Source organism: Xiphophorus couchianus, unplaced genomic scaffold (genome assembly GCF_001444195.1).
Source record: "Xiphophorus couchianus unplaced genomic scaffold, X_couchianus-1.0 Scaffold1000102, whole genome shotgun sequence".
NCBI lineage: Eukaryota > Metazoa > Chordata > Actinopteri > Cyprinodontiformes > Poeciliidae > Xiphophorus > Xiphophorus couchianus.
Genome location: NW_020963015.1, coordinates 766,442 through 786,132, shown reverse-complemented (window position 1 = coordinate 786,132; position 19,691 = coordinate 766,442). Strand labels below are relative to the sequence as shown.

At 44.9% G+C, this 19,691-nt stretch overlaps 1 protein-coding gene and 1 long non-coding RNA gene across 17 annotated transcripts in view; one reads left to right on the top strand and one right to left on the bottom strand.

The window, feature by feature from the left end:
• The window catches only part of mast2 (microtubule associated serine/threonine kinase 2), a 70,697-nt gene that overhangs the window by 44,696 nt on the left and 6,310 nt on the right, over positions 1 to 19,691 (bottom strand). For 8 of the 16 annotated variants that reach the window (XM_028011829.1, XM_028011831.1, XM_028011827.1 and 5 more), the window contains exons 2-3: positions 16,229 to 16,379; positions 15,551 to 15,792 (exon numbers count right to left, since the gene is read on the bottom strand). In XM_028011829.1, coding sequence (XP_027867630.1) covers positions 15,551 to 15,792; positions 16,229 to 16,379 — 393 coding nt within the window. Of the gene's footprint in view, positions 1 to 10,566; positions 10,615 to 10,687; positions 11,347 to 15,550; positions 15,793 to 16,228; positions 16,380 to 19,691 lie in introns of those variants that run through there. The other 8 variants (XM_028011834.1, XM_028011837.1, XM_028011838.1 and 5 more) reach the window with 5 other exon arrangements.
• Positions 2,630 to 5,059, top strand: LOC114141437 (uncharacterized). The gene is made up of 2 exons (XR_003594833.1): positions 2,630 to 4,218; positions 4,294 to 5,059. It is a non-coding gene; the product is annotated as an uncharacterized LOC114141437 (long non-coding RNA).

Genomic DNA, 19,691 nt, shown 5'->3' with positions numbered 1-19,691 from the left:
CACCAGATGATGTTGGATGCTAAGCTAGATGTTTGAATTAAAATATAATATTATACATAGTGTTAGCTACTATTAGCTAGCATGACATTAGAAGCTTCTTTTGGTAATACCAACATATTACTAAACTAAATATGCTAGCTTAATAGCCAACTGTTAATAACATTCTAATGCTAACATGTTTGCTAACAGTCTTGCTGTTCGCTTTGAATGATCAGCTACAACAATAACTGTGAAGAACCTTGAATAATATGAGTTATATTAGCATTTATGCCACAGTGAGAAGAAACCTGGACAAGTTTTCTAAAACCTTCATGAATCCTGGAGGGCTAAAGTTCAAACCACTTGAGGAGGATATGAGAGCATTTGGCTGGCTGGAGGGAAAATACATGCATATAATAAAACTGAAGGCTGGACCATGACATTAGCTGCTCAACATTTTACTGTTTCCTGGAACAGAGGTAATTAAATTCAAATCACAGGCCTAAAAATTGGATTTCCTTTTCTCTGAAAGGAAAAATAAAGCGCAGCATTCATTCTGAAGCAGAGGCATTGAAACGTTTCGCCACATGGGCCAAAAGGACAAAAACTATAAACCACACATCCAAAAACTGCATTTTGAGGACAAGAGATCTGGAAAGTGTTCCAGATCCAAAACACAAAAAAGATAATAAATTAGCAAATTCGGGTATGTGGTGTCCTGTGTTCACTATGAAATAAAAAACGAGGAATCCTTTGACTTGTTTTCATGTTAAGCACATCTGAAAGCCTACAATCATGTCTGCAGGTGGAGTTTCCTGAATAATTCAGGCTGCAGGATTACAAACAGATGCAAAGGATTAAATCTGCCCACTTTGCTTTCAACTATGAATCAAACTGATTCAGTTCCCCTGCAGCAGCAACACCGTCGTGGAAGTCTCCACACGCAGCTGCAGGCAAACAGCAGTCCTCTCTCTCACACACACACACACACTCAGAGGAGACAACGCGCCAATGAGCTGAGGACACCAAGATGAGGAGTCTTCACCCAACATGGCTGACGTCTGGCCTCAACCAGACTGGAGGCGAACCGCCGGCGAGGCAACAACTCGAAGCTAACCGGAGTTTAAACGTCTGGATGGAACCGGACTGGAAGGAGTTCACCTGCTGCCACACTCAGAGCGTGTGTGTGTGCGTGTGTGTGAGAGATGATCGTCAATAACTCCGGTATATCCTGCCTTCATGTTGTTTACGTCTGACTTCTGTCTGACAATCACAGTAATAAAATTGAACTAATTATCAGATTTTAAGAGCAAAAACTGATCAGTCTGATTGTGTCGCATTTAATTAGCAGAATGAACGCCTGTTAGCCTCACATGCTAACCTTTCCAAACTATGCCACCTACAGATTTTTGTAACTTTAAACATTTTGTAGCATGAACACAGGGTGGACCGCTAGCACCCCCTACAGCGCCCCCTACCATCAGGCTTAGCAGGTCCCCTGGGGAAGCCCTGCTGATTTGCTTCTGTACTAAATAAGGTAAAGTTGGCAACAGTAACTCCATCAGAGCCTGATGGTGGCAGAACGGACTGGAGGATCAGTTTCATCTTTAAGAATCGATCGATCGTCAATCAACCAAAATCAAAGAGATCAGGGCCGAGTCCCTCAGGGAAACACTGAAAATAATTATTGTTTTAGTAAAAGTTAAAAAACCAAAGCGTTTCCCAAAATGTCCTTCTTATCGAACACATTTTGAAGAATCAGTTTCCGTTCCTGAACCTCAGCAGGATTTCTGCAGCTGGATCCAGATTGAACTCCCCGCTAGAGCCACAACTGGGACTGGGGGTTCTGGACTGGGACTGGGGGGATCTGGACTGGGATGGAGGGTTCTGGACTGGGATGGGGGGTTCTGGACTGGGACTGGGGGGTTCTGGACTGGGACGGAGGGTTCTGGACTGGGACGGGGGGTTCTGGACTGGGATGGGGGGGTTCTGGACTGGGACTGGGGGGTTCTGGACTGGGACGGAGGGTTCTGGACTGGGACGGGGGGTTCTGGACTGGGATGGGGGGTTCTGGACTGGGATGGGGGTTCTGGACTGGGACTGGGGGTCCTGGACTCGGCTGTGAAGCTTCAGCAGCTTCTCTGTGGGGACAGACCTGCGTTAACGCAGCGTGTTCCTGGGGAGGATGTGACCCAGATTTCAGCTGCACATCATGGCGGCAGGGCGTGTTCACTGATGAAGTCATGCTGCTGCAGCTGCTGCAGCTGTTGCTGCTGCTGCTCCGTTTCTCCTCCGTTCACAAACTGATTCAATTTGCTGGAACATCAGCTCCACTCAGACTCATCCGCCACCTTTACACAACAACACAGAGGTTTAAACTTCACTTTTAAACGTTTAGGAAAAATGTGAAGCTGGAGGAATGAAGTCTGGATGATGAAACAGAAGAAGAAGAAAAAGTCGCCAGGGAGCAGATCAAAAGTTTCTGAGATGGTCAGGAAACATCCCAGGTCATTCTGTGGCGCCGTTTGTAAAGCTAGAGCCAAAAATGAACAGAAATAATTCAGACTGCTAGAAAAGGAAAAACATGAGCGTTTATTTTTCAAAAGTCATATTTTCACCATGTTTTTCATTATTTTTAGTTAGCTCAGTCCTAGATAAACATTTAGCTCAGAGCTACATATTTAGCTAGAAAGCAAAAATTTTTCATATTTAAACAATCTAATGATTTAGTTAGCTCTGAGCTGGCTAACTGTGGCATTTCTAAATGAATGAATGTAAAACATGAGGAAAACATGGACTCACATTTGTCCTCTTCTGAAAGGCTAAATAATCAGAATTATTGGTTGTAATTTGTGTAACTTTATGAGCATTGGCCTCGAAGGACGTCTGTAATTATCACCATCAGTTGGACAAACGGCTCAGATTTCCTGATTTCAGCTCCGGTTTAGATCAGCAGGGAGCAAACCTGAAAAATCCAATTAATGTTTTTCCTGTGAGACGCAGGAACCCGGTTGCCTGATGGACCCGCGGTTCCCGCTGAAGCTTCAAGCTAACGGTCTGCAGGCAGAACCAGGAGACATTGACAAGTCTTTTCCTTTTTCCGTCCTCCATTTTGTTTTAACAAAGTTGTCCCAGACAGAGCGCCACTTCTGCAGACGATTTTATTTAGTAAATAATTGTTAAAATGTTCACAGTTCCTCCCTGCATTGGATAAACGTTCCTCTAGGTATTCAAACCAGAAACTGGAAGCAAACTGGTGGAAAATTAATAACATTTCTGCATAAAATACGCCACATTAGCACGTTCCCAAAGTCCTCCACTCTTTAAGAGCTTATAATGCCAGCCTGAATAAAACTTAAGACAAATAAAACTGTAAATATAGAGGATGATGGGGCATAAAAACAAACGCTGTCCAGCCAATGTACCCAAGACGGACATAAAAGAAGCTAGCTAGCTTCTAGGGTACGTTAGCAACTAGATTTTCTGTCCATTTTTTCTTATTCAACAAGAAAAATCTTAATCCAATATGACTCAGCTTTTATGTGCCTATAGATTATTTATGTGCCTATAGATTATTTTAAACAGGTTTCCTGGATGTTAGGTCTAGTCAAAGTAATAATCAGCATCAGAAGCATCTGACAGTCATGAATAAGATCTGATCTGATTGGCTGTTGAGCTGAAAGTCTGATAAAAACAAACATCTTTTCCAGAAATCCAGAAAGCCTTAAATTATTTCAGGATCAGTTGTAAATTTTAGGGAGGAATGATAAATCCTCACCAACATCGGTATCGACCGATATTAGTCATTATTTAACATATCGATATCTGTCCGATAAATAAAATTGGGCCAATAATAACAGCCCATATTTATTTATCCTGTTGCCTCCCCCAAAGGTGGTGAAATATATATAATATTGGTAAATATTGGTAATCAGAAAGATTAATATCGGCCCAAATTTTCATATCAGTGCATCCCTAAGAAATTTTAGTATCATTTAAAATGTGAAAACAGCCTCAGTTATTGCAGTTAGACACATATTTTGAAGCTCAGTTTGTTTAAGAAAAATCCTAGACTGTTTTTAGTTTGTAGCTTTCTGATTGGCTGATCAGTTCGCCTTGGCGTCTCCTCTCCAGGAAGTGCATCTTTCCCCTCATACAGGAAGCCTAAAGCTACATCCTTGGTGCAGAAAGCAGCACAATCACAGGTCCTTCCTGCAGTGAGTCTTCACATCCCTGCTGGTACTGAACTCTGTTCTCATTTCGTGTTTTATTTCCGGATGTCTCTGGTTTCTGATCAGAAATATTTCCTTCCAGAATGCCGCAGCGCTCCGGTTTATTCCCACACTGGATTCTGATTTGTCCCACTCATCAGGAAAACAGGCGGCCGCTTGTTCCAGCCGGACGCCGATCTCCCACCATCATTCCAGCTGCAGGATGATCCGAACGCCAGCTGCTCTCCCTGGAAGCCAGAGTAGCTGCAAGGCATGCTGGGTAATTCCTTCACAGATTCGCTCCTCAAGCAGAGAGGATCCAGCACGAACGCAGGCAGGAGAAAAAGGCACTGAGATAAACACGAAGGAATCCACTCAGCTCCAGATGTGACAGATAAAACTTCTGCCAAAGCAGAAAACCTGCTGGACGCAAAGATTCATTTCATCAGAACGGAAAGAAACGTCTGAGCGTCAAAAACAAGAGTCTGTTCAACTTTAATCACTTTAAAAGTTTCAATCCCTGCAGGATTTAAAGGCAGACATCTTCAAAAAAGTAAACCCTAAACCGCCTTTTGTAACGACTTTCAACGTAAATGCACCGCCAAACACAAACAGGAAGCACTTCCATATATGGATGATGACAAAGCATCCGGAAATGTTTGACAGTTATCAGAAAATATTTGCTTTTGACTGGAAAATGACTTTTTTATGGGAATGAGTGGAAAAGATGGAATGGCAATTGGATGACCAGCGGAAGCAGACGACGGGTTTGTCCTCCCAGCGTTGAGTTTACGATTGTACCAGAAACGTGAATAAAAAGGTTCCGACCAGAGTGTTTATACGTAATAAAATAAAAGTCATTAACTGCATTTAAATCTATCTAATGTATCAAAATTAATTCATTAAGATCCAGATCCTACTCTAAAAACGGTAGTGTGGGAAAATGTTCACGTAAAACCCAGACTGATTATGAGGAGAAAAATGAGGCTTACATCACTGAACGGCTCGCTAACAAGGAGTAAGCTAACGCAGATGGCTGAAGCAGAAACTGCTACGTTACACCTGAACGCTGACAATGTTTCAGTGTTTCAAATGATTCATCCTGTGATGAAGAACAGAAAAGAGAGAGCGTTTAAGCTCTCCACTGGGTGCTGGTTTGCTACGTCTCCAGCTGCTGGACTCAGACAGCATTTCTCCTGATTTCCCCCTCCACACATATTGCCCTGCCTTCACTCTTCAGCTACTTTCAGCTGCCTGGAGCTTCGCTTCAGAAACTCATGAAGATGACAATGAACTAAAAACCAGGAAAATTTAAAAAGAAAAGCTGTAAAAACGACGACGCATGACGTTTAAAACCTGCCGGTTTCAGAGTTTATCCTCAGAAACAGCAACAGAAAAAATCAGTTGGACAAAATCCATTAGTTCACAAAAATCACATAAAGTTCCCAAAGGCAAGAGGAGGCAGAGTTCCCAGAAACTAGACTCCAGTCAGCGATACTTTATCATGTTCATATTCAACTGAAAGCAAAAAGACATCCGATAAATTATTCAAGAGTAAAAACGTGTTTGACTCAAGAGTATCTGATGAAAACATCGATCATTTATCGTTGATATGTTGATAATTTAAAGAATAAAAATAATTCATATAAACTAAAATAAAATAAAAACGTTTTCCCAATCAGTTCCTGTCGTTCATAGAACTGATCTCTGTCTCTGTCTGGTCAATCCTGTTCAAACCAGTGACGTTACTCACAGCAGGACGAGGATCCAGTCAAACCTAAAGATCCTCCAGGTGTCAGTAAATGGACTCTGGACGGTTCTGAAGAAGGTTCTGGACTCGTCTTCCTCACCTCTCTGCTCTCCTGCATGATGTTCAGCCTCAAACCAAACCAGCTGACTGACCGCCGGAGCGCCAGGCGCTTCCTGTCCTGGCCCGTTTCCAAGGCAACCTGCAGCCCCGGCGGGCTGGCCATGGACCGCGGTGGACCTCCAGCCGGACTGAGGCCCGGTCCCAGCAGCACCGGCGCTTTAATGCCTCCTAATCCCACAAGAACATTTAACCGTTTCCCTTTAACTGAGCCGATTCTGGTTCAGAACCAGAAATGCAGATTTCACAGGCTCAGAACCGGAGGGGCTGTTCTGGCCACGTTCGCTCCGGTACTGCCGGACCTGGACGTGTTCAAAGGAAACACTCAGGAAAGTCAACCTGAAGGCAGATTGAAGCAACGTGATGCTGAACAGAATTTAAAACCCGCTGCAGCCAGGGGGCGCCATTTCTGAAAACTGGACCAGTGCTGGTTACTAACTGGTTATTTTAACCAGCAGGGTTTAGTGTGGAAAACTCTGCTGCTAATGTTGATCCAACAGAACCAGAACCAGCCGGGTCACTGCAGGAAACCCTTTAATTCACTCAGGTTTGTTTAAAGTCCAACCAGTGAAACCAGTGAAACCCCTGATGATTGCAGCTTTTATCTCTATTTTCTGGATCATCTCCCCGTCAGTGGTTCAGAAACGACGCCGTCAGCTGATTTCAGGAGAACTCCCAGCAGCCCCAGTCTGGGCCGACCGGGAAGCAGACGGCTGATGTCAGCAAGCCGCCTCCATGAAGACTCCGGGTCGAATCGGGTCGCCATCAGAACGCCTTTTGTTCGGGCCGCATGGCGCTGATGGAGCTCTGAATGGACGAGCTAATCCTGTTTCTCACGCTGCAGCAGAACCAGTCTGGGCGTCTGGCCGAGTGGGAACCAGTTACCACAGGAACCAGTTAAAACCTGAACCAGAGAAACTGGGACGGCTTTAGAAACTCAACCAGAACGCAAATTCTTAGGAAGTTCTTATAAAAGCTCGGAGACAGACTCCATTGTCAGGGGCGGGGCTTCGTCATCAGGGGCGTGGCTTTACCATGATGGGCGGGGTTCCGTCATCAGGGGCGTGGCTTTACCATGATGGGCGGGGCTTCGTCATCAGGGGCGTGGCTTTACCATGATGGGCGGGGCTTCATCATCAGGGGAGGTACAATCTGATCTGGATCATTCTTCACGTTACAGATTCTCTGATCGACTCCCTAGCTGTGCTTCCATTAACATTTTTTATGCACATTGTAAGAAATTAAATTAGAAATGATTGATGAAAGCAGAAAAATCTGAAAAAACATCCTCAATTTTGCAAAAACGTTTTCACGGCTAGCTTGATGTGGGTTCTGGTTTCCAAATAAAGATTGACAGGCTAATGGGGAAATGAAAACATCCGCTGAATAAGTTTTAGCTAAAGCCCCAATCCACTGGTGGGCCAGAGCCTTACCAGAGGAACCAAACTCTGCACTGTTCCTGCTTCTGAGTGCTTTGCTCCATGCTAATTAGCAACCTCTACTTCCTGTTTACTCCAGCCATGCATAGCGTCAACATCTGATGACATCACGCTCTGCGTAGCCCGGTTGATTCTCTCCAATCAGTCGATGGAATCGCCTAATTCAGATTTTCCGTTTTTTGTGGAGTTTTAAAACTTTGTTCAAAATTCAAAACATTCAGATGAAACGGCTACTGCAGTGAATCAGATGTTTAGTGATTGATGGTTTAGCTGGAAGTAAACCTCCACTTCCTCTGTTCATCTGGCGGCTGTGACCTTTGACCTCAGGAGGCTAATGAATCCCAACCTGATCTAACGTCAACAGCAGCTGGACGTTCCTGCTGCGATTGAAACTGCTGTCCTGACTGGACCTTTCCTTCCACTCCAGAACAGAATATTCTGTCTCACCGCTCCATCAGCGCCGCAGACCCTCCTGGACCGGATCGTCCAACCAGACTCCGGTACTTCCTGTCCAGCTGGTTCCAGATGCGACCAGCAGCAGCCGGCGATCCAGAGGAGGCGTTCCCAGAACCACTCAGCTGTCGGCCCGGGTTCTCTTTTTTTCCCCCCCATTTTTTTCTCCGAAGAGTTTTTGCGGCTCGTATTTTTTCGACAGTAGGCAGACAGGAAGGAGGGTGAGGAGAGGGGGGAAGACATGCGGCAAAGGTCGTCTGGACCGGGAGTCGAACCCGCAACGTCCGCGTGGAGGACTAAGGCCTCCAAACGTGGGGCGTGCTAACCCGCTGCGCCACCACAGCACGCCCCGGATTCATTTAAAAAAATCCCCAGAAAAACCAGGAGCAGAAATAAAACCAGTAGGATGATCCAATAGAACCTCGGTACCAGAACCAACAGGAACAGACAGAATCCTTACTTTGACTAAACTTTAAGAATCAATTAAATATTAATGATAAATTAACTTGAGCTCAATAATTCTGATTATTGATATTTTTTGAAGGGCAATTTTGTTAACAGAAACTTCATAATACATTTTATTTACAGTTTCAGAATTTTATTTGTTTTTAAATTATTTTTAGTTGTTTGATTTTAATATTCAAAACTTCTCTGAATAAAATCAAAAATATTCAAAGATGTTCCTGAAAAACAGAGTTAATGTTTTAAAAAACAAAGTCATAAAGTTACTACTTGAAAATCGTCACAAAACAACAAAACTATTGTTTTGTAACGGAGAGCTGCGGCGGCCATCTTTACCGTCTGAAACGTAGCGCAGTGGTGGCCATCTTTACCATCTTAAACGTAGCGCAGTGGCGGCCATCTTTACCATCTTAAACGTAGCGCAGTGGCGGCCATCTTTACCATCTTAAACGTAGCGCAGTGGCGGCCATCTTTACCATCTTAAATGTAGCGCAGTGGCGGCCATCTTTACCATCTTAAATGTAGCGCAGTGGCGGCCATCTTTACCATCTTAAACATAGCGCAGTGGCGGCCATCTTTACCATCTTAAACATAGCGCAGTGGCGGCCATCTTTACCATCTTAAATGTAGCGCAGTGGCGGCCATCTTTACCATCTTAAATGTAGCGCAGTGGCGGCCATCTTTACCATCTTAAACGTAGCGCAGTGACGGCCATCTTTACCGTCTGAAACGTAGCGCAGTGGCGGCCATCTTTACCGTCTGAAACGTAGCGCAATGGCGGCCATCTTTACCGTCTTAAACGGAGCGCAGTGGCGGCCATCTTTACCGTCTTAAACGGAGCGCAGTGGCGGCCATCTTTACCGTCTTAAACGGAGCGCAGTGGCGGCCATCTTTACCGTCTTAAACGGAGCGCAGTGGCGACCATCTTTACCGTCTTAAACGGAGCGCAGTGGCGGCCATCTTTACCGTCTTAAACGTAGCGCAGTGGCGACCATCTTTACCGTCTGAAACGTAGCGCAATGGCGGCCATCTTTACCATCTTAAACGGAGCGCAGTGGCGGCCATCTTTACCGTCTTAAACGGAGCGCAGTGGCGGCCATCTTTACCGTCTTAAACGTAGCGCAGTGGCGACCATCTTTACCGTCTTAAACGGAGCGCAGTGGCGACCATCTTTACCGTCTTAAACGGAGCGCAGTGGCGGCCATCTTTACCGTCTTAAACGGAGCGCAGTGGCGGCCATCTTTACCGTCTTAAACGTAGCGCAGTGGCGACCATCTTTACCGTCTTAAACGGAGCGCAGTGGCGACCATCTTTACCGTCTTAAACGTAGCGCAGTGGCGACCATCTTTACCGTCTTAAACGGAGCGCAGTGGCGGCCATCTTTACCGTCTTAAACGTAGCGCAGTGGCGACCATCTTTACCGTCTTAAACGGAGCGCAGTGGCGGCCATCTTTACCGTCTTAAACGTAGCGCAGTGGCGACCATCTTTACCGTCTTAAACGGAGCGCAGTGGCGGCCATCTTTACCGTCTTAAACGTAGCGCAGTGGCGACCATCTTTACCGTCTTAAACGGAGCGCAGTGGCGGCCATCTTTACCGTCTTGTTCTGGTTCTGGTTTTAGTAAAGAGAACATTTCCTGTCCTGAAGAAATCTCAGCAGTTCAGGTGAAAATGAACCTTAAAAATAATCAATCTCTGATCAGAAGCTGCTGATAAAACTAAAATATGACTTAAAGTAAAAAATATGAAGGGAAATCTGAAGCATTTCATCTGAAATCCTGCAATGAATCCCAAAAATAATCCAGGTCACCTCCAGCTGCCTGGTGTCCTGCATGGAGCCCCCGCCCTGCGTGTTTAGAAACCCTGGATCTGCAGGAGGGGGTGCTGACTCAACGATACCGGATCTCCACTTCATACCTTGCACATGTACAGAGCTAAGTAACTTCCATTTTACTGTCAGTCCTGCACTTTATATTTTATATTCATATTTTATACTGTATTTTATTTTATTCTGGAGTAACCTCACAACATTGGAACCTCAAAACATTGTCCTGAGCCGTATGCAACGAAATTTCGTTCTGTATACACCCTGTGCATGAAAATGACAATAAAGTCAGTCTAAGTCTAAGAAACGTAGATCAGAAAGTCGTTAACACCTGACTATCCTGGTCATCTTCCTCCTGCTGCATCAGGATGGATCTCCTCCTGCTGGTCAACCAAATTCAAACACACATGTCTGCTCGGCGTTTGACCTTTGACCCCTGCAGAGACCCCTACCTGGAGCCCTCTGCGCCTCAGGATGCTGGAGTCGTCCATGATCCGTCTTCCTGCCGACTTCAGGTGCTTCCTATGGAAACCGCCTGGGAGGAGTTACATAAGAGCCCATCTGCCGGATCCGGCTCGGTTCTGATCGAGATCCGGTTCTGATCCAGATCCGGTCCTGATCCAGATCCGGTGTTTTCTCCTTGTCTCGTCTTCTGAATCCTCTCCTGCTTCTCTTCCTGTTATTCCGGCTCGTTGTGATGGGCAGACATGCGGATCATTCCTGTGTTTCCGTCCAGAGCCGGGACTCCATTCAACGGACCGGACCGGACCGGACCCGCCCTCTGCCTTACTGCAGTGCTCCGGACCAGATTCCTGAGGGATCCGGAATGAAAACAGAAAAAGTTGCGGCCGGGTGTTTGCTAGCGGCCGGCTATGGCGGTCGTTTCCATGCCAACGTGCCGGGCCAGCGCTCCGGGTTCTGGTGCTGCTCCAGCAGAGCTGTGGTGGCGTTCCTCCCTCGCCTGCCGTCGCTCCGGTGCACTCTGGCTCCGCCCCCTTCCTTTCATCATACACTGCCTCTCTCTCTCTGCTGCAGCGGCCAATCAGGAGCCAGCAGGAGACGGACAGACGCTCGCAATGAATGGGAGAAGAAGAGCGCTCCTCCCCCACACACACACACAGAGAGAGAGAGGGAGGGAGCGGTGTGTGTGTGTGGCTCATGGTTCATGTCAAACAGATGAATTATTAATGATGGCAGCAGAGATTAAAGGCTGCAGAGGTTGAGCAGCGCCGTGAGACCGGCTGCTGAACATCGGGTTTCATCCGGATCGAAACAAAACGGGAAGCTTTTGCCTCCAAACTCCTGGCAAGATTTAATCCCTGGTTTTACTGGAAAACCACAAATAAACGCTTTTACAATTTATGCTGGAAATGAAGAGATTTAAATGAAATTTTATGCAATTATGGGTGAATTTATGATAAGCAAAAGAAAAAAAAACTTTCATTTTGTGGTTTCTTGTTGCCACAGAAAGTAAAGAATAACTGAGGTTCTGCAGAACCTCCCTCCAGGATGAACTCTGGATGTTTCACAGAACAAAAGCTAAACCTGACAGTCTGCCAGGAAAACGTTTTCCATGATGGCCGACAGGTGCAAAGTCAAAGTAAACTGCGAAACAAGCTGCAAACACGAATGATGAAAACTATCAAAACAAAAAGAAGTGCAACAGAAAAATGCTGCAATCAGCATAAAAGCAAAAGGAGAAATGAAGCAAAGAGCAAAACCAGCAGCGAGTATCAAACAGTGCAGAGCAGAACTCCTCCAGACCAGCAGGAGGCGTCCGTCACCAGGTCACACAGAACCCGACGCTTAAAAAGTCTTTTCCAACATGACAGCGCAGCAGCATCTGCTCCACACTCCTCCTCTCCGCTCTGCTCAGACCGGTTCTGTTCACGGCCCAGTCCGAGGGAAGCAGATCCGTCGGCGCCCCCTCCCCACTCCGTTCAGAGCCTCGGTGTTAATGAGGGCAAAGGTCACCAGGGTCAGAGACAGGAATGTTCACATGGTCAGAGGAAGAGCAACTGAAGCAGCTTGAACTCCAGAACCGAATTGAGCAGACCGGACCGCCAGGACCAAGCAACTGTGGCAATAATCAATAAATCAATAATCGCTTGATTAATTAACATGAGCTCAGTCATTTCCATCTGAATCATTTACCGTTTTTCTTCCTACAAACACCTGGATGATGAAAGTCTCCAGTCGGTGTTTTGGTCAGAACCTTTATCAATCAATCAATCTGATCGATCGATTAATCAATCAAATTTATAAACACCCTTCATACTAAAAGCATCTCAAAGTCCTTCAGAAACATCATAGTTCATTTTATTTATTTTTTTATGTTTATTAGGATGTAAAGTTTACTGATGGCTGAGAATGTGTTATAATTCAGTTACCATCATATTACTGGAAAATTATCTCAAAATAACAATATTATCGATTATTGCAATAATTTCTGGACGATTTATTGTCGAGAAACGTTTGTTATCGCGACAAGCTAACGCCACATCTGAACCAAATCAACATCTTTCCCCTCATTCAAAGGTTTCTGCTGAGAAACATGACAGGAAATCAGGAAATCCTGTTTCTTCTGCCTCACAGGGCGGTCCGTGTGTTTCCAGCAGCCGGGTCTGTTTGGACCCGTTTGGACCCGTCAGGCCCAGACTTCTGGCCTCCAGCGTGAAGCGGGCTGCGACTTGGAGAGGAGAAAATGAGTCTGAGCACATCGACCACTCCAGGCTGAAGGAGTTTTATTTTATCATGATGTTGAATCAGTTTCACTCTGGCGTTCCGACTCTTCCAGTTGAACAGGAAACAAGAAATCTGGAAGATTTTATCCACCACAGATAATCCAGATTATTCTGAGTTCAGCTCAAACAGAATCAGAGTCTGACGAACCAGAAACAGCCTAAAGCTGAATGGTTATGCTGTTGACTATTAGCTGTATGCTACACTACGTGCTTTTTTAGCTACGAAGGAAGACAAAGAATAACAAAACAGAGTACCATGAAAACAACGGTAAAAAAATTTAGAAACACGTAAACTAAACCCCAAGACAGCGCAGAGCAGATTTAGCTTTCCACAGCAGCATTAGCTTTCCACAGCAGCATTAGCTTTCCACAGCAGCATTAGCTTTCCACAGCAGCATTAGCTTTCCACAGCAGCATTAGCTTTCCACAGCAGCGTGTCGTCCATGCAGCAGACCCAAACACCAAACAAGCTGCAGACATCAGACATCGTTTGTTTGCTGCGGCTCTTAGCTAACAGTGTGCAAGTTGTGTCAAAACAACTATGCAGCTTTTATTGCAGATCTGTCAAATAAAAAAACTCAGCAATAGACTGATGGTGTGAGATTAAACATTTATTTTTAGAGTGAATATTTCAAGTTTTATTTGTAGCAGTCAGAAGGATTTAACCACTGACGTGGAGGATCAGTGTTCTGTTATTGCATTTTTAGCAATAAAATATTTAATTTATCCTTTTTCAAAATGAATTAAATAGTTTGTTTACTTAAATGTTATTTTTGTGTGTTTGTAGTACTTAGTAGCATCTGCAGAACCAATAACTCGATTAATCGTCTGAATACTCGATTACTAAAATAATTATCTGAAGGTACGGCTACGATCAGAAGCTCCTGTCTGCTGCTAAAGCCTCCATTTTAGCAAATCGACCTCTGATGAAGAGCAGCAGCTGAGGAAGAGGAGGACAGACCTCCTAAAACTCTTCCTCCTCTGTGGCAGAGACGATAAGAAAACGCTGAGTCAGCCTGGAGAGACTGAGAGGAGAAACCAGGAGAGAAAAGTGGGCTGAAGATACACAGAGGACAAACTGCTGCGCGAAGAGGGGCAGAGAAACATGCAGCTGCTGCAGCTGCTGCAGCTACACATGCAGCTGCATGTGTAGCATGGACCGGCTGCAGGAGTGAGGAAGCCGCGCTGCGTTCAGAGTCGCCGCCGTCGGCAGATCGGCTGCTTCGGTTTAAAGGTTTCAGTCCAGATTCAGACGAGATGTGAAGCTGAAAACAGAACCTGATCTCACTCTTCAAAATGGGAACAACTGGAGAACATGTCTGACAAACGCTTAAAGCTGTCAGACGTTTCTCTACCACTACAGAGAGGAAGAGGAGGATAGAGAGGAAGGTCACTGATGGAGAACTGCAGAAACCCAACAGACCGTCCCACTGAAACCAGTTTGAATCCTCAAACCAGTTTATATCATGTCAAAGAACCAATATTATTGTTTATCATAAGAACTGTCAGTTATGGTGACCGGGTCTAGTCAGGATGTAATGAGCTTTGGGTCAGGAACCGGGAACCAGTTTACACCAGTCCTCTGCAGAACTGCTAACTGGTTTTCTCAACTGTTGACTGAATGTTTTACAAATCTTTGTTTTTGTGCTGAGCTGTTGGTTCAAAGTGCGACACAAACAAACTTGATTAATTGATTAAAAGTTACTAAAAGCTGATCTGAAGTCAGATCCCAGCAGAGGAAACATGAGTCTGATTCAATCTGCTGGAGGGCAGACTGGCCTCTGCTGCCCCCTGCTGGTGGCGCCCAGCAGCTCCTCTGATCATATTTACTTGTTTTTCTGTACAAACTGCTTGCATCAGCGTTTTATCATCTTATTATGAAACATATTAATTAACTGAACTACATCTTTCACTTCACCATTTTAAATCTCAAAACAGTTTCTAAGTTCAGTTTATTAACTCGATCAGAAACATTTAATCCAGACAGATGAACGATTCTCTAAAGAGAAAACGTGAAAATTATTTACTGGGACGAGCTTTTAAGACTTAAAACAATGACACATTTAAACTTTGGTAACTTTTACTGAACAATCATTCGTTCAGCTCATTAATTTAAACGGCTTTTTCAGCATTTTAAGACTTTATTCTGGAAATATTCTGACTTTATTCTCAAAGTTCTTCTGCTCTAATCCTAATCCTCCATCAGCTCCGTTCTGTCTGATCAGCCTGACGGTTCATGTGAACTCTGCTGCCACCAAGTGGCCGGAGCATCAATAAAGTCCTCACACACACACCACCTTTGTGGGGACCTTCCATTGACTTCCATTCATTTCTACAGCCTAAACCTTACCTTTACCCTAACCATTACATACCTAACCCTAACCAAAACTCAATTCACACCTTAGTCCTAAATCTGACCCCTGGCCCTAAAACGACGTTTCCCCTTGTGGGGACCAGGCTTCGGTCCCCACAAAGAGCAGTGGGTCATAGTATATGTCAGGAAAATGGTCCCCACACGGTATTAGAAACAAACGCACCCACACACACAGGAACTGTTGGGTTGGTACTGACCAGTCCGCTGAGCGAGGGTGCTGACTGGCCCAGAACCTGGCTCCTCATCCGGACCAGGTTGTTCCCGTCTCCTTCGCCGCCTGCCGGACCGGCCGGGGCCACGGGGCCACCAGGGGGCCCCAGCAGCTGGCTGACCCCGCCGTGGAGGCTGCAGGACAGAGGCAGCAGCTGCTTCCCTGGGGCAGAGGAACCATCAGAACCATCAGAACCATCAGGACCATCAGGACCATCAGGACCGGGTTCTGGACCCAGACAGCTTAGGGTCAGGGCTGGATAACACGTCACATTAAAAGTTTTTCTTACCAGTTGATTTGAATAATTATTGATTATTTTTTAGATATTTGAAATGACATTTTCTGTTTCCTCCAGTTTTCACTTCCGGTCGTATTTTTTTATTTTTAAGCCGTTTTGAGGCCAACCTGGAACTGCTGCTGCGCCAATTACTAACAGGTTGTTCCTAGGCAACCAAAGAGGAGAGTTAGCCGTAGCTAGCCGTGAAAGGTAGAGCAGCTACAGTCTTTAATCTGCCTACATCTCCCAGAATGCTGTGAAGTTCTGGATGGGAGTTCAGTCAATATTCTATATTCCATCAATGTGTTATCTATAGATATTGATCACTATAGTTATTGTTGTTATTGTCCAGCCCTGGTTAAAGTTCTGGACCCAGACGGTACCCACCGGTCATAGCCAGGCTGCTGCGGCGGGCCCGGTTCTCATCCTGGCTCAGCTGCCGGTGCAGTTTGGACTTGGTGGCGCTGGTTGCCGCGGGCGACAGGTCGGGATTGCTCAGCTTCCTGAAGAGCAGAGGGGGCGGAGCCGCAAACTCCTTCTGGAAGAAACAAGAAGACAGTTCTGGTGAAACGGGTTCTGATCCGGAACCGGGCTCAAAGGTTCTGATCTGAGGTTTGGTGCTTTTATCTGAGATTCATTATCTGTAATAAATAAAATGTGCAGAAATGTGTTTTATTATTATCGTTTAATATTTATACTATTTTTTATTTTTAAGATGTGCAACATGACATCAAAAACATTAAAATGTTTGTAAAGATAAATAATTTATTTAAACAAAAAACCTTTCATGGTTTATCCATCTGGCTTTTAGTCATTTTTTGGTTTTTTGCCAGTAATTTGTTTTTTCAGCCTGAAGAGTCCGACTGCCAGGTTCTGTTAAGTTCTCTGGACAGAATGAACAGAAATGTCTGTTTCACCCTGAGGATTAGAACACTTCATTCATCCATTCATTCATTCATTCATCCATTCATTCATTCATTCATCCATTCATTCATCAAGCTGCTTTAAAATAGACCAATCAACTCCATGCAGCTCCAGCTGCGACCAGTAGGTGGGATTTCCTGTTTATCTAGGAGCCCAGAACCAGCTGGGTTCTACAGAACCACAGCTGGTTATCACAGGCCTCTATATGCAGATACTAGATCAGATCCAGAACCAAAGGTTCTGCAGTGCTCTGAACTGGACCAGACCGGACCGGATCAGCCTCTACTTAGCCGATCACATGGTTGGTCATGTGATCGGCCTCTACTTCCTGGTTGGTCATGTGATCGGCCTCTACTTCCTGGTTGGTCATGTGATCAGCGTTGTTGTTGTTATGAAATCTGGATCTCTTCTGACTTTTTGCCTCATTGACAGAAACGTTTCTCCAGTTCTTTCTTGGCTCATCAGCCGTTTTCTATTTTGTTGACCAAACTTTTTCCATTCTTGACTTTTGGTCCAGGGGCCATTTGTGGTCCTGGAGCTGATTTTGTTTGGCCCCTGGACCACACTTTGGATTAAGTGAAACAAACTCAGGCGTGTTGACATCCGATGGTTTTTACCAGCTGAACCGAGGCGGAAAACTCAACGGAGAGGAAGACTGTGGGAACCAGGGACCGCTTTCTGATCCAAACCGGACTTGAACCGGGCTCCTGTCAACCTGCAGCTGGTTCTGCTGCGGTTCCGGTCGGATCCGCCTGCAGCTGGACATCAGCCCAGTCACTGCAGCAGAACCTGACCAACGCTGCAGCTGGATGTCACTGCCAGAGAAACGAAGCCAGGAGCAGAACCAGATCCATCTGGAAAGTCTAAATATCTTGTAGCTTAAAGAATAACGTGGTTAACAATAACACAGCAACACGTTTGGGATTTTTAGAAGAAACTGCATGAAAAGAAAAGATTTATGTGTTTTTATGAAGTCATAATCTGTCATGAGATCAAATTTGAGTATTTAAACAAGAAATTTTATTTCTTTTCAGTTTGTCACTAGCACTCAAGTGTTGCATCTCGTTATAAGGAGAAAGTTTCTAAAGATGCAAACACAACTTAATGAGAATTAGAAATTTTAGGAAATTTTATATCAGTTGTAGCAACACAGGTTCTCTTCCTGGCAGGATAAGAAAGAAGACCAGATTAAATGAGAAACTCCTAACCACTTTGGAATCTGATAACAGAAACGTAGAAAACTTGTTAAAATCTAAATTTCATCTCTTTTTAGTGAGCACATTTATCATTTTAATGAGATTTTTCCCCTGAATTTATTTCTAATTCTGCTGCTCATAAATATACCCAAAGCTCGGTTCTACAGAACCAATCAGCTGACATTGATAACATATTGATTATATTCTTCATAAACGTTGACAGGTTTTCCTTTAATAAGAGAGAAACACAAGGTAAAATCCCCCATCATGCATCTGTGCAGCAACAGCAGCGACCGTTAGCGCAAATCAGAACCAGAAAGTTGGACCGGATCACAGAACCAGGCAGGAAGTCGATGGAGGACAGAAAGCAGCAGCTTCTCCCCAAGATGTTCATTTCTGTTCCTCCTCCCTCCCAGCAGGGGGCGACCTTCACGGCTCCACAAGAGAAAACCTTGAAACGACCTTGGCGACCTTTGCTTTCCAAACGTTGGGCTTTAGAAACAGACTGTTTCTGTTTGGCAGAACCTGATTCATATTTATGAGGTAATTAATTAGCCTGAAGATTTAAACCTGGGGCAGCAACAGGAGGGGGAGGGGGAGTGAGCCTCGTTAAGGTTCATGAATTATTGATACTGCAGCAGAAAGACCTTCTGTTATTTATTACAATCATTTAAAAACCTCCAGGAGAGAAACGATGGCGGCTCCAAAAAACACCAAACATAAACATAGAACTGATATTAATACTGCAGTTATTACTGATATTGATATATGTATATTTTTCTACCCTGTAATTATTTTATCTTTGTATCCATTAGACCATCTTAGTTATCAGGAACAACATACTGCGATATTTACAGTCGAAGTATTTACTAAAATCTGTGGCACAGTGGTGATAATATTGGTAGATATTTCAATGGCAATAATGTTGGTAAATATTAGTGATATCATGTCCTACTGGCTAAGTATCACATTAGCATGAAAACTAGGGCTGCTCCGATCGATACCGATCACCCATGAGGCCCATCTCTGCCGACGCCCTGGAACGGCTGCTAATTTTTCACTTTAGGTATAAATGATAGTATGTTATCTGGCAAAATGGAAAAAATGATCTGCAATAAATTCACCAATTTAGATATAATAGACATAATTTAATACATATCTAAAATCTTTTTTAAGCTACATGCTGCAGCTCAGCAGCTGCTCGGTGTGAGAGTTCACTGTCTGGAGGCTGAGCGGCTCCGTCTGTGAAACATCACCACCAGTAGGTCCAACAGCAGGACCAGAACCAGCGTCTCACTCTGCAGCTCTAACTGGATCCTGCAGAAAGAGGTTGACTAGCTGACCAGGCAGGCTGCGAGGTGAGAGACAGGCGATCACCGGTCATACACTTTTTCATGGAAATCGGTCGATTATGATCGACGGCCGATCGATCGGCACACCTCTAATGAAAACGTATATTAGCAAACAACTATTGCTGCAAACAGACTGTAGTGATATGAACATTATGTAATCGGATATTGTGATGACGATACATTTGTGATGTGCAGCTTTACTAATGATGAATGCCTCAGATGAACAGCCAACACTGCGGCTGCTTCACCGTCACCTGACCAGACGCCACCTGCCTCCTCCTGTCTGATGGAAACCAGCCCAGGCTCACTAACCGGGTCGGGTCGGTCCTGACGCCGACCGCTGCCTCAGCTCACTGAGCTCCTCCATGTTCCTCTGCT